Source organism: Schistocerca americana, chromosome 11 (genome assembly GCF_021461395.2).
Source record: "Schistocerca americana isolate TAMUIC-IGC-003095 chromosome 11, iqSchAmer2.1, whole genome shotgun sequence".
Lineage (NCBI taxonomy): Eukaryota > Metazoa > Arthropoda > Insecta > Orthoptera > Acrididae > Schistocerca > Schistocerca americana.
The window spans coordinates 128327599-128342622 of NC_060129.1; the positions used below are offsets into that span (position 1 = coordinate 128327599).

Consider the following 15024-nt stretch of genomic DNA (forward strand, 5'->3'; position numbering starts at 1 on the left):
TCTTTCTTTCCTTTTCTTTTCACAGTAAGGCACATTTATGTTAATTATGTGTAAAATCAAGCAGAAGAAGCCTACTTTACTTCATTACCTTCTGAAGAAGAAAATTTTACTTATCAGCAATAATGAGTTTGCTTCTTTCCGTTTATCCACGCACGGAGAACGAAATTTATAGACGCCGTTACATTTCCATAACAATTATGTGAGTGCCTTCTCAATGGAATTTACATTTATTTTTATCCAAGTCATGCTGCAAACAAAGGCAACACAAGGGGCATACTTAGTTTGTCGTTCAGAAGAAGTGCATTTCCATACCGTCAATTTACATTCTCTCTCTAAAGGCGGAGAAAAAAAAGCGGCCTAAGGCGCTGGTTAAAAATATAAAAAATAAAAATAAATAAAAAAACAGAAAAAACGAACAAAAGTGGTCAGCGCGGCGGAATGCTACGCCAAGGGACCCGGGTTCGATTCCCGGCTAGAACAGGAGATTTTCTTCGCTCACGGACGGGATGTTGTGTTGTCCTCATAATCATTTTATCCCCATCTCCGACGCGCAAGTCGCCCCATGGGGCGTCGAAAGCAATAACTAGTTGCCCTCGGGGGCCGAACTTCTCCGAATGGGGGACTCCCAGCCCACAATGCCGCACGTTCATTTCCATTCTTTTATTCTTATTTCAGTTCTCCACAGCGGGGGCGGGTAAAATTCGCTCTTCAGCCAAACGTCACATAAACTACACTACGGGCCATTAAAATTGCTACACCACGAAGATGACGTGCTACAGACGCGAAATTTAACCGACGGGGAGAAGATGCTGTGATATGCAAATGATTAGCTTTTCAGAGAATTCACACAAGGTTGGCGCCGATGGCGACTGTTCGCAGAATATGGAATCGGTCGGTTCAGGAGGGTAATACGGAACGCCGGTGGCGACACCTACAACGTGCTGACATGAGGAGATCTTCCAACCGGTTTCTCATACACAAACAGCAGTTGACCGGCGTTGCCTGGTGAAACGTTGTTGTGATGCCTCGTCTAAGGAGGAGAAATGCCGTACCATCACGTTTCCGACTTTGAGAAAGGTCGGATTGTAGCCTATCGCGATTGCGGTTTATCGTCTCGCAACATTGCTGCTCGGGTTGGTCGAGATCCAATGACTGTTAGCAGAATACGGAATCGGTGAGTTCAGGAGAGTAATACGGAACGCCGTACTGGATCCCAACGGCCTCGTATCACTAGCAGTCACAGGCATCTTATCCACATGGCTGTAACGGATCGTGCAGCCACGTCCCGATCCATTAGTCAACAGATGGGGACCTTTGCAAGACAACAACTATCTGCACGAACAGTTCGACGACGTTTGCAGCAGCGCGGGCCATCGGCTCGGAGATCGTGGCTGCGGCTCCCCTTGACGCTGCATCACAGACAGGAGCGCCTGCGATGGTGTACTTAACGACGAATCTGGGTGCACGAATGGCAAAACGTCATTTTTTCGGATGAATCCAGGTTCTGTTTATAGCATCACGATGCTCGCATCCGTGTTTGGCGACATCGAAGTGAACACACATTGGAAGCGTGTATTCGTCATCGCGATACTGGCGTATCAAACGGCGTAACGGTATGGGGTGCCATTGGTTACACGTCTCGGTCACCTCTCGTTCGCATCCACGGCACTTTGAACAGCGGACGTTACATTTCAAATGTGTTGCGACCCGTGGGTCTACCCTTCATTCGATTCCTGCGAAATCCTACATTTCAGCAGGATAATGCACGACCGCACGTTGCAGGTCCTGTACGGGCCTTTCTGGATACAGAAAATGTTCGACTGCTGCCCTGGCCAGCACATTCTCCAGATGTCTCACCAATTGAAAACGTCTGGTGAGTGGTAGGCGAGCAACTGGCTCGTCACAATACGCCAGTCGCTACTCTTGATGAACTGTGGTATCGTGTTGAAGCTGCATGGGCAGCTGTACCTGTACACGCCACCCGAGCTCTGTTTGACTCAATGCCCAGGCGTATCGAGGCCGTTATTACGGCCAGAGGTGGTTGTTCTGGGTACTGATTTCCCAGGAGCTATGCACCGAAATATATTTGTCGATTGAATATCCGTTTATCATCTGCATTTCTTCTTTGTGTAGAAATTTCAATGGCCAGTAGTGTAGATGTAGAAATAGCATTAGTCGAACGCGGACGGATGCAAGTCGTGAATTTATTAACTGCGAAAATCGCAGTTACCGAGAAGTGGCATTCGCAGAAATCACTGCTATCGGAAAATCGTAGTTTAGTCAGCGCTGGCTGCTGAACGCCTCCAGCGCCGCCGCCGGCGAGGAAGTGAAGCTGCGGTGGAGTGGGGGGGCGGGGGTGGGGTTGCGGGGGAGGGGGGGGGCGTTGATTTAATGACAGGACGTGTCGACCTCAGGCGCGCGGGAACCGCTCCGAACCGGTTCCCCTGTGGCTGGCGTGATCCTCAAGACAAACAAGGAGCAGGCGTCGGTCTGGTTACTTCTGGTTCCCGCAATGACACAGCTGGACTGCGCTTCTATCGCCACCAGACAGCGCGGTAGCGATACGAGGCACCGTAACACGGCCGCCTTACCATTTTCTGTAATCACTAGGAGGCGCTATTGAGGCGTGACATTACACAAAGCCTGCTGAGTGACGTTACTTCTTTCCCCCATATAGGCCGTCTATAGACCATGTGAAGTAACTTACTATTGATCTTCTCTTTGTTCCTAATTTTCAGACTTTCCAGTAATTCTTCAATATTTCACTGTCTCCTCTTCCTCTTTCATCTCTCCGTACAGTGATCGTTTTCTAACTTCTCCCTGGAAATCCTCCAAACTTCCTAGTATGCTCTTCAAAAGCTGGCCTGTATAGAAATTATGGTTTGTCTGAAGTTACTGGCCATTAAAGTTGCTACACCAAGAAGAAATGCAGATGATAAACGGGTATTCAACGGACAAAGATATTATACTAGAACCGAGATGTGATTACATTTTCACACAGTTTAGGTGCATAGATCCTGAGAAATCAGTACCCACAACAACCACCTCTGGACGTAATAACGGCCTTGATGCGCCTGGGCATTGACACAAACAGAGCTCGGATGGCGTGTACAGGTACAGCTGCCCACGCAGCTTCAACATGATACCACAATTCATCGAGAGTAGTGACTGACGTATTGTGACGAGCCAGTTGCTCGGCCGCCATTGACCAGACGTTTTCAGTTCGTGAGAGATCTGGAGAATGTGCTGGCCAGGCCAGCAGTCGAACATTTTCTGTATCCAGAAAGGCCCGTACAGGACCTGCAACCTGCGGTCGTGCATGATCCTGCTGAAATGTAGGGTTTCGCAGGGATCGAAAAAGGGTAGAGCTACGGGTCATAACACATCCGAAATGTAACGTCCACTGTTCAAAGTGCCGTCAATGCGAACAATGGGTGACGTGTAACCAGTGGCACCCCATACCATCGCGCCGGGTGATACGCCAGTATGGCGATGACGAATACACGCTTCCAATGTGCGTTCACCGCGATGTCGCCAAACAAGGATGCGACCATCGTGATGTTGTAAACAGAATATGGATTCATCCGAAAAAATGGCGTTTTGCCATTCGTGCACCCAGGTTCGTCATCGAGTACACCATCGCAGGCGCTCCTGTCTGTGATGCAGCGTCAAGAGTAACCGCTGCCGTGGTCTCCGAGCTGATAGTCCGTGCTGCTGCAAACGTCGCCGAACTGTTCGTGCAGATGGTTGTTGTCTTGCAAACGTCGCCATCTGTTGACTCAGGGATCGAGACGTGTCTGCACGATCCGTTACAGCCGTGCGGATAAGATGCCTGTCATCTCGACTGCTAGTGATACGAGGCCGCTGGGATCCTTCACGGCGTTCCGTATTACCCACCTGAACCCACCGATTCCATATTCTGCTAACAGTCATTGGATCTCGACCAACGCTAGCATCAATGTCGCGATACGATAAACCGCAATCGCGATAGGCTACAATCCGACCTTTATCAAACCTGATGGTACGCATTTCTCCTCCTTACACGAGGCATCACAACAACGTTTCACCAGGCAACTTTTATGTAGTAATACTAGTAGTAATTGTTGTTGTTGTGGTCTTCGGTTTGATGGAGCTCTCCATGCTGCTCTATCCTTTTTAAGCCTCTTCCGAGTAACTACTACAGCCTACATCATTCTAAATCTGCGTACTGTATTCATTTCTTGGTCTCCCTCTACGATTTTTACCCCTGCAGTACTAAACAGGTGATTCTTTGATGTTCCGAATGTGTTCCGCCAACCGATCACTTCTTCTAGTCTGGCTGTGCCACAAATGCCCCTACTCCCCAATTCTATTCAGTACCTCCTCATTAGATACTTGAACTACCCTTCCAACCTTCAGATTCCACTGTAGCTCGACATTTCAAAATCTTCTGTTCTCTTCTTGTCTAAACTGCTTATCATCCACGTTTCACTTTCATACATGGCTGCACTCCAGACAAATACTTCCAGAAAATCTATAGTCGGTGTCAACAAACTCCTCTACTTCAGAAACACTTCTCTCGCCATTGCAAGTCTACATTTTGTATCCTCCCTACTTCGGCTAAATAGCAAAATTCATCTACTACTACAACCTAATTCACCCACCATCACCTGATTTAATTCGACTACATTCCATTATCATTGTTTTGCTTTTGTTGATGTTCATCTTAAACCCTCTTTTCAAGGCAGTTTCCGTTCCGATCAACTGCTCTTCCAAGTACTTTGCTGTCTCTGACAGAATGATAATGTCATCAGCAAACCTCAAAGTTTTTGGAATGAGATTTTCACTCTGCAGCGGAGCGTGCGCTGTTATGAAACTTTCCTGGCAGGTTAAAACTGTTGCCGGACCGAGACTCGAACTCGGGACCTTTGCCCTTCGCGGGCAAGTGCTCTACCACCTGAGCTACCCAAGCAGGACTCACGCCCCGACCTCACAGCTTTACGTCCGCCAGCAGCTCGTCTTCTACCTTCCAGACTTCACAGAAGCTCTCCTGCGAACCTTGCAGAAAGGCAAAGGTCCCGCGTTCGAGTCTTGGTCTGGCACACAGTTTTAATCTGCCAGGAAAGTCTCAAATGTTTTATTTGTTGGTCGAAGGCGCTGCAGTCATGGACTGTGCGGTTGGTCCCGGCGGAGGTTCGAGTCCTCTCTCGGGCATGGGTGTGTGTGTTTGTCGTTAGGATAATTTAGGTTAAGTAGTGTGTAAGCTTAAGGATTGATGAACTTAGCAGTTAAGTCCCATAGGATTTCACACACATTTGAACATTTTTTAAATTTGTTTTTCGTGCACTTCAATTCGTACCGCAAATTTTTCATTGGTTCCTTTACTGTTTGTTCAATGTACAGATTGAATAACATCGGGGAGAGGCTACAATCCTGTCTCACTCCCTTCTCAACCACTGCTTCCCTTTCGTGCCCCTCGACTCTTGTAACTGCCGCTTGCTTTCTGTATGAGCCTTTTGCTCTCTGTATTTTACTGCTGTCACTTTCAGTATTTAAAACAGTATTCCACCGTCAAAAGTTTTCTCCAAGTCTACACAAGCTACAAACGTGGGTTTGCTTTCCTTAATCTATCGTCTAAGATGAGTCATAGGGTCAGTATCGCCTCACGTGTTCCTGCATTTCTACGGAATCCAAACTGATCTTCCCCGAGGTCGGCTTCTTTCAGTTCTTCCATTCTTCTGTAAAAAATTCGTGTCAGTATTTTGCAGCCACTACTTATTAAACTGATACTTCGGTAATTTTCACACCTGTCAGCATGTGCTTTCTTTGGAATTGGCATTGTGATATTCTTCTTGAAGTTTAAGGGTATTTAGCCTGTCTTATAGTTCTTGCACACTAGATGGAAGAATTTTGTAATGGTCGGCTCTCCCAAGGCTAGAGTAGTTTTGACGGAATATCATCTACTACCAGGGCCTTGTTTCGACTTAGATCTTTCAGAGCTCTGTCAAATTCTTCTCACAGTATCATATCTACCATCTCATCTTCATCTACGTCCTCTTCCATTTCCATAATATTGCTTTCAACTAGAGTTTCCTTGTATAGACCATCTATATATTCCTTCTAGCTTTCAGCTTTCCCTCTTTGCTTAGGACTGGTTTTCAATCTGAGTTGCCGGCCGGAGTGGCCGTGCGATTCTAGGCGCTACAGTCTGGAGCCGAGCGACCGCTACGGTCGCAGGTTCGAATCCTGCCTCGGGCGTGGATGTGTGTGATGTCCTTAGGTTAGTTAGGTTTAAGTGGTTCTAAGTTCTAGGGGACTGATGAGCTCAGGAGTTAAGTCGCATAGTGCTCAGAGCCAACCCAATCTGAGTTGAGTTTCAAGCAGTTGCTTCTCTTTCCTCCAAATGCCTCTTTGATTTTCATAGTGACGGTATCTGCCTTTCCGCTGATGAAATACTCTTCTAAGCCCTTACATTTTTCCGGTCAGTTTGATTATTTCAAACTTCTGAATTTCCTTTAGCGTCCTTGACTTGCCACATTTTTATATTTTCTCGTTTCATCAGTTACATTCAATATCACTTGTGTTATCCAAGCATTTCTACTAGATCTTGTCGTTTTACCTATTCGGTCCTCTGCTGCAAAGTGATTGGGCCCGATGGCTTAATGCGAATCGAATTGGAAGGAAAATCAGCATTGGCCGTATTTTGGTGTTTTATTGTCAGCAAAATCGATTTTCGGTCACTTAGTGACCATCCTCAGTGCTATAAGTTACAAATTTTCACATAACGATCAGAGAGTATAAAACAGAAAATCATAACTACACCTGCGTATGAACATAATAGTTGGTAGGAACATACCTGTAATATACAATTAAAATTGGTAGGCACTGGTATCAAGCTATAACCAGAAGCTTAGAGCGATCGCATAAACTGAGGCCGCTATTTACATGCACCTGTACAGCAGACCTCGGTAGGACAGGGCTTGGAACGGCCTCTATGTGACATGTGTCACGTGAAGAGGAGGAGGGGGAGGAGGAGGTTAGTGTTTAACGTCCCGTCGACAACGAGGTCATTAGAGACGGAGCGCAAGCTCGGGTGAGGGAAGGATGGGGAAGGAAATCGGCCGGGCCCTTTTTCAAAGGAACCATCCCGGCATTTGCCTGAAGCGATTTACGGAAATCGCGGAAAACCTAAATCAGGATGGCCGGAGACGGGATTGAACCGTCGTCCTCCCGAATGCGAGTCCAGTGTGCTAACCACTGCGCCACCTCGCTCGGTTTTGCAAGATATTAACCAAAAAATACCTCTTGTGCATTTGTGACACACGAAGTAATTCAAATTTTAAATTGTACGTGAAAAACATAGCAGACGAAGGGGGAAGGACACATCTAAAATACACTGGCGTATTGTTTTCTTAAAAAACCAACTTACAAAACATAAGACAGATCGATAATAAGTTGTCAGAGTACAGGACAGGTAAAAGCGAAAAAGAAAAGGAAAAAGAATAATATATGAATAACATGAAATGAGGTCTAACACAGTTTTTAAAAAAACATAGTACCCACCATCTGGCGTGGGAAGTACAACGTTCGTGATTTACGTAAGCTTACGTTAAGACTACGGAGTCAAATATATAAAAATAGTAATAGTACGAAAATTCCATTACGTAATAATTAAAATGTCGTTAAACACAGTATTCGTTACAAAAAAGGTAACGAATAGTGTTTCATGGCATTTGACACCGGCGTAATTATATCCTGCCCACCCTGCAGATGTACAGGTGCTCGAAATCACGGTAGCGTTTTTTTCCGGTCTCTGTTCAGAGATAAGGTAATTTTCGCACTGGCTGCGCTCCGCTCTTGCGAGCCAGGACTGTGCAGTGACCTCGACAGCGGTCGACAAGCGGCTGGCTGCTGAGAACCAGCGTCCAGCCTCCTCGCCTCATTCTGCCAATTGCCGCCGGCGCCAACTGGTTCGTCCTCTGCCGCACCAGACTCTCCGCAGAGGTCAGCCCAGTCCAGAAACTAGCTCGGCCACTCCGGCCAGCTGTGGGCTGAGTATTTCTTCTTTGTTTGCTGTCTGACTGGTACTCCTGAACCTTGCTCAGAGCATGCTCAGGAAATGTGCAGTCAGAATTCTGCAGCCTCCAGCAGCATTCATGTTCAATCAGCCTGGTTACTATGTCTGACACACTTCACAAAGTAGACATTTTTTGCATTCAAGATATGTTCAAAACACACCACTAACGTGCATCGTGAACACCAAATGAAAAATGCCAGCCCACAATGATGAGAAAGGTTTGCACCATCAAATTCGGAGGCTCGGGAGTTACAAACCGTCCAGGACGCCCCATTAGGTGTTCGAAAATTCCAGTTACGAATTTCTGGGACTTGTAGAGGGGGTATGTAATATTTTGAATAGGAACCCATATCAAGAAATATCATCCGATGACGACACAGGGTGACAAAATTATAGGCTACGGCAACTGCACATCTGTTTCTGTGATGTTTTACAAACTTTCTAGAACGATGCAGATGGATAAATATATCGATATGAGGCAATGACCCCTGGTTCGGAAACGAACAGGTCGAAAGATGCAAGCAATAATGATTCTCATACCTAGACAGTGACTACATCCAAGATGGCGGCTCTCAAGATGGCCGATGCCGTCACCACGACACCAGTAAGTTGCCCCCTCCCTCCCACCTACAGAGACCCTATACCAGACGCCATTGTGATTTCTTACACCATTAAAGTTTGCCTCACCTTGTAGTAATGGCGCTGTTGGTGTGATGGTGATCTGCTTGTTGTTATGATTATGTTTATGTCACAGTGATGTGACTGCATTGATGTTGATACGGTGGTGATGTCAATGTGTCGCTGATGCGGTGAAGTCGGTGTGGCGGCGATGTGGCCGTGATTACTTTTTCAGTGGCACGACGCACTGGTGGTGATCTGCTTGTCGTTATGATTATGTTTATGTCACAGTGATGTGATTGCGTTGACTTTGATACAGTGGTGATGTCGACGTGCCGCTGTTACAGTGAAGTCGGCGTGGCAGTGACGTGGCCGTGTTTACTTTTTCAGAGGCACGACACGCTGGTGGTGATCTGCTTGTCGTTATGATTATGTTTGTGTCACGGTGATGTGATTGCGTTGACTTTGATACGGTGGTGATGTCGACAAGTCGCTGTTACGGTGAAGTCGGTGTGGGGGTGATGTGGCCGTGTGTACTTTTTCAGAGGCACGACGCGCTGGTGGTGATCTGCTTGTCGTTATGATTATGTTTATGTCACGGTGATGTGACTGCATTGACTTTGATATGGTGGTGATGTCGACGTGCCGCTGTCACGGTGAAGTCGGTGTGGCGGTGACGTGGCCGTCTTTACGTTTCCATAGGCACGACGCGCTGGTGGTGATCTGCTTGTCGTTATGATTATGTTTATGTCACGGTGATGTGACTGCATTGACTTTGATACGGTGGTGATGTCAACGTGCCGCTGTTACAGTGAAGTCGGCGTGGCGGTGATGTGGCCTTGTTTACTTTTTCAGAGGCACGGCGCGCTGGTGGTGATCTGCTTGTCGTTATGATTATGTTTTTGTCACGGTGATGTGATTTCGTTGACTTTGATACGGTGGTGGTGTCGACGTGCCGCTGTTACGGTGAAGTCGGCGTGGCGGTGACGTGGCCGTGTTTACTTTTTCAGAGGCACGACGCGCTGGTGGTGATCTGCTTGTCGTTATGATTATGTTTATGTCACGGTGATGTGACTGCATTGACTTTGATATGGTGGTGATGTCGACGTCCCGCTGTCACGGTGAAGTCGGTGTGGTGCTGACGTGGCCGTCTTTACGTTTCCATAGGCACGACGCGCTGGTGGTGATCTGCTTGTCGTTATGATTATGTTTTTGTCACGGTGATGTGATTGCGTTGACTTTGATACGGTGGTGATGTCAACGTGCCGCTGTTACAGTGAAGTCAGCGTGGCGGTGATGTGGCCTTGTTTACTTTTTCAGAGGCACGACACGCTGGTGGTGATCTGCTTGTCGTTATGATTATGTTTGTGTCACGGTGATGTGATCGCGTTGACTTTGATACGGTGGTGATGTCGACAAGTCGCTGTTACGGTGAAGTCGGTGTGGGGGTGATGTGGCCGTGTGTACTTTTTCAGAGGCACGACGCGCTGGTGGTGATCTGCTTGTCGTTATGATTATGTTTATGTCACGGTGATGTGACTGCATTGACTTTGATATGGTGGTGATGTCGACGTGCCGCTGTCACGGTGAAGTCGGTGTGGCGGTGACGTGGCCGTCTTTACGTTTCCATAGGCACGACGCGCTGGTGGTGATCTGCTTGTCGTTATGATTATGTTTATGTCACGGTGATGTGACTGCATTGACTTTGATATGGTGGTGATGTTGACGTGCCGCTGTCACGGTGAAGTCGGTGTGGTGCTGACGTGGCCGTCTTTACGTTTCCATAGGCACGACGCGCTGGTGGTGATCTGCTTGTCGTTATGATTATGTTTTTGTCACGGTGATGTGATTGCGTTGACTTTGATACGGTGGTGATGTCAACGTGCCGCTGTTACAGTGAAGTCGGCGTGGCGGTGATGTGGCCTTGTTTACTTTTTCAGAGGCACGACGCGCTGGTGGTGATCTGCTTGTCGTTATGATTATGTTTTTGTCACGGTGATGTGATTTCGTTGACTTTGATACGGTGGTGGTGTCGACGTGCCGCTGTTACGGTGAAGTTGGCGTGGCGGTGACGTGGCCGTGTTTACTTTTTCAGAGGCACGACGCGCTGGTGGTGATCTGCTTGTCGTTATGATTATGTTTATGTCACGGTGATGTGACTGCATTGACTTTGATATGGTGGTGATGTCGACGTGCCGCTGTCACGGTGAAGTCGGTGTGGTGCTGACGTGGCCGTCTTTACGTTTCCATAGGCACGACGCGCTGGTGGTGATCTGCTTGTCGTTATGATTATGTTTTTGTCACGGTGATGTGATTGCGTTGACTTTGATACGGTGGTGATGTCAACGTGCCGCTGTTACAGTGAAGTCGGCGTGGCGGTGATGTGGCCTTGTTTACTTTTTCAGAGGCACGACGCGCTGGTGGTGATCTGCTTGTCGTTATGATTATGTTTTTGTCACGGTGATGTGATTTCGTTGACTTTGATACGGTGGTGGTGTCGACGTGCCGCTGTTACGGTGAAGTCGGCGTGGCGGTGACGTGGCCGTGTTTACTTTTTCAGAGGCACGACGCGCTGGTGGTGATCTGCTTGTCGTTATGATTATGTTTATGTCACGGTGATGTGACTGCATTGACTTTGATATGGTGGTGATGTCGACGTGCCGCTGTCACGGTGAAGTCGGTGTGGTGCTGACGTGGCCGTCTTTACGTTTCCATAGGCACGACGCGCTGGTGGTGATCTGCTTGTCGTTATGATTATGTTTTTGTCACGGTGATGTGATTGCGTTGACTTTGATACGGTGGTGATGTCAACGTGCCGCTGTTACAGTGAAGTCGGCGTGGCGGTGATGTGGCCTTGTTTACTTTTTCAGAGGCACGACACGCTGGTGGTGATCTGCTTGTCGTTATGATTATGTTTGTGTCACGGTGATGTGATTGCGTTGACTTTGATACGGTGGTGATGTCGACAAGTCGCTGTTACGGTGAAGTCGGTGTGGGGGTGATGTGGCCGTGTGTACTTTTTCAGAGGCACGACGCGCTGGTGGTGATCTGCTTGTCGTTATGATTATGTTTATGTCACGGTGATGTGACTGCATTGACTTTGATATGGTGGTGATGTCGACGTGCCGCTGTCACGGTGACGTCGGTGTGGCGGTGACGTGGCCGTCTTTACGTTTCCATAGGCACGACGCGCTGGTGGTGATCTGCTTGTCGTTATGATTATGTTTATGTCATGGTGATGTGACTGCATTGACTTTGATATGGTGGTGATGTCGACGTGCCGCTGTCACGGTGAAGTCGGTGTGGTGCTGACGTGGCCGTCTTTACGTTTCCATAGGCACGACGCGCTGGTGGTGATCTGCTTGTCGTTATGATTATGTTTTTGTCACGGTGATGTGATTGCGTTGACTTTGATACGGTGGTGATGTCAACGTGCCGCTGTTACAGTGAAGTCGGCGTGGCGGTGATGTGGCCTTGTTTACTTTTTCAGAGGCACGACGCGCTGGTGGTGATCTGCTTGTCGTTATGATTATGTTTTTGTCACGGTGATGTGATTTCGTTGACTTTGATACGGTGGTGGTGTCGACGTGCCGCTGTTACGGTGAAGTCGGCGTGGCGGTGACGTGGCCGTGTTTACTTTTTCAGAGGCACGACGCGCTGGTGGTGATCTGCTTGTCGTTATGATTATGTTTATGTCACGGTGATGTGACTGCATTGACTTTGATATGGTGGTGATGTCGACGTGCCGCTGTCACGGTGAAGTCGGTGTGGTGCTGACGTGGCCGTCTTTACGTTTCCATAGGCACGACGCGCTGGTGGTGATCTGCTTGTCGTTATGATTATGTTTTTGTCACGGTGATGTGATTGCGTTGACTTTGATACGGTGGTGATGTCAACGTGCCGCTGTTACAGTGAAGTCGGCGCGGCGGTGATGTGGCCTTGTTTACTTTTTCAGAGGCACGACGCGCTGGTGGTGATCTGCTTGTCGTTATGATTATGTTTTTGTCACGGTGATGTGATTTCGTTGACTTTGATACGGTGGTGGTGTCGACGTGCCGCTGTTACGGTGAAGTCGGCGTGGCGGTGACGTGGCCGTGTTTACTTTTTCAGAGGCACGACGCGCTGGTGGTGATCTGCTTGTCGTTATGATTATGTTTATGTCACGGTGATGTGACTGCATTGACTTTGATATGGTGGTGATGTCGACGTGCCGCTGTCACGGTGAAGTCGGTGTGGTGCTGACGTGGCCGTCTTTACGTTTCCATAGGCACGACGCGCTGGTGGTGATCTGCTTGTCGTTATGATTATGTTTTTGTCACGGTGATGTGATTGCGTTGACTTTGATACGGTGGTGATGTCAACGTGCCGCTGTTACAGTGAAGTCGGCGTGGCGGTGATGTGGCCTTGTTTACTTTTTCAGAGGCACGACGCGCTGGTGGTGATCTGCTTGTCGTTATGATTATGTTTTTGTCACGGTGATGTGATTTCGTTGACTTTGATACGGTGGTGGTGTCGACGTGCCGCTGTTACGGTGAAGTCGGCGTGGCGGTGACATGGCCGTGTTTACTTTTTCAGAGGCACGACGCGCTGGTGGTGATCTGCTTGTCGTTATGATTATGTTTTTGTCACGGTGATGTGATTTCGTTGACTTTGATACGGTGGTGGTGTCGACGTGCCGCTGTTACGGTGAAGTCGGCGTGGCGGTGATGTGGACGTGTTTACTTTTTCAGAGGCACGACGCGCTGGTGGTGATCTGCTTGTCGTTATGATTATGTTTTTGTCACGGTGATGTGATTTCGTTGACTTTGATACGGTGGTGGTGTCGACGTGCCGCTGTTACGGTGAAGTCGGCGTGGCGGTGATGTGGACGTGTTTACTTTTTCAGAGGCACGACGCGCTGGTGGTGATCTGCTTGTCGTTATGATTATGTTTTTGTCACGGTGATGTGATTTCGTTGACTTTGATACGGTGGTGGTGTCGACGTGCCGCTGTTACGGTGAAGTCGGCGTGGCGGTGATGTGGACGTGTTTACTTTTTCAGAGGCACGACGCGCTGGTGGTGCGCTCCGAGTCGAAGGTGACGGCGGAGGTGGTGGCTGCGGGCGCGGCCGCGTCGCTGCGCGCCGTCGCCAGGGCCGGCACTGGCGTCGACAACATCGACGTCGACGCCGCCACCCGCCGCGGCGTCATCGTCCTCAAGTAAGCACACTGGATCGCTGCGGCCGCCGCTCTGCCCCGTCCAATGAACCTCCAGATCCGACCTGTCTCAATGGGTCCCTTTTACAACCATTAGCTGCACCGCATTCTTCTCGTCTGTCTCACCCATTCTGCACGCAAACACTGCGACTCTGAAACTTCCTCGCAGATTAAAACTGTGTGCCGGACCGAGACTCGAACTCGGCACCTTTGCCTTTAGGGGGCAAGTACTCTACCAAATGAGCTACCCAAGCACGACTCACGCCCCGTCCTCACAGCTTTACTACGGCCAGTACCTCGCCTCCTACCTTCCAAACGTTACAAAAGCTCTCCTGCGAACCTAGCAGAACTAGCAGTCCTGAAAGAAAGGATATTGCAGAGAAATGGCTTAGCCACAGCCTGGGGGATGTTTCCAGAATGAGATTTTCACTCTGCAGCGGAGTATGCGCTGATGTGAAACTTCCTGGCAGATTCTGCTAGGTTCGCAGGAGAGCTTCTGTAAAGTTTGGAAGGTAGAAGGCGAGGTACTGACAGAAGTAAAGCTGTGAGGACGGGGCGTGAGTTGTGCTTGGGTAGCTCATTTGGTAGAGCACTTGTCCGCGAAAGGCAAAGGTCCCGAGTTCGAGTCTCGGTCCGACACACAGTTTTAATCTGCCAGGAAGTTTCACATCAGCGCACTCTCCGCTGCAGAGTTAAAATCTCATACTGCGACTCTGGTTAAAATAATTATTGATACCTGTTTATTCGCGGCCGCACTCCGCGAATATTTTACACAAATGATTAGATCTTCTCTCTGGACAGTTACTAAACTATTCATTGACGATAGCGCCCGCATCTCGTGGTCGTGCGGTAGCGTTCTCGCTTCCCACGCCCGGGTTCCCGGGTTCGATTCCCGGCGGGGTCAGGGATTTTCTCTGCCTCTGCCTCGTGATGGCTGGGTGTTGTGTGATGTCCTTCGGTTAGTTAGGTTTAATTAGCTCTAAGTTCTAGGGGACTGATGACCATAGATGATAAGTCCCATAGTGCTCAGAGCCATTTGAACCATTTTTGACGATAGCGATTTCCCTGTTACACCAATCTCAAGTGGCAGCTCACTGTCAACCATGTCTGAGCACGGTCCCTCCTCTCAAGAGGACACGGTTGTTGTGTCAGACC

At 48.6% G+C, this 15024-nt stretch overlaps 1 protein-coding gene across 1 annotated transcript in view; it reads left to right on the forward strand.

Moving 5' to 3' along the window:
* Nucleotides 1-15024, forward strand: part of LOC124553639 (D-3-phosphoglycerate dehydrogenase) — a 76167-nt gene that overhangs the window by 22965 nt on the left and 38178 nt on the right. The window contains exon 2 of the mRNA XM_047127510.1: nucleotides 13715-13872. Coding sequence (XP_046983466.1) covers nucleotides 13715-13872 — 158 coding nt within the window. The remainder of the gene's footprint in view (nucleotides 1-13714; nucleotides 13873-15024) is intronic.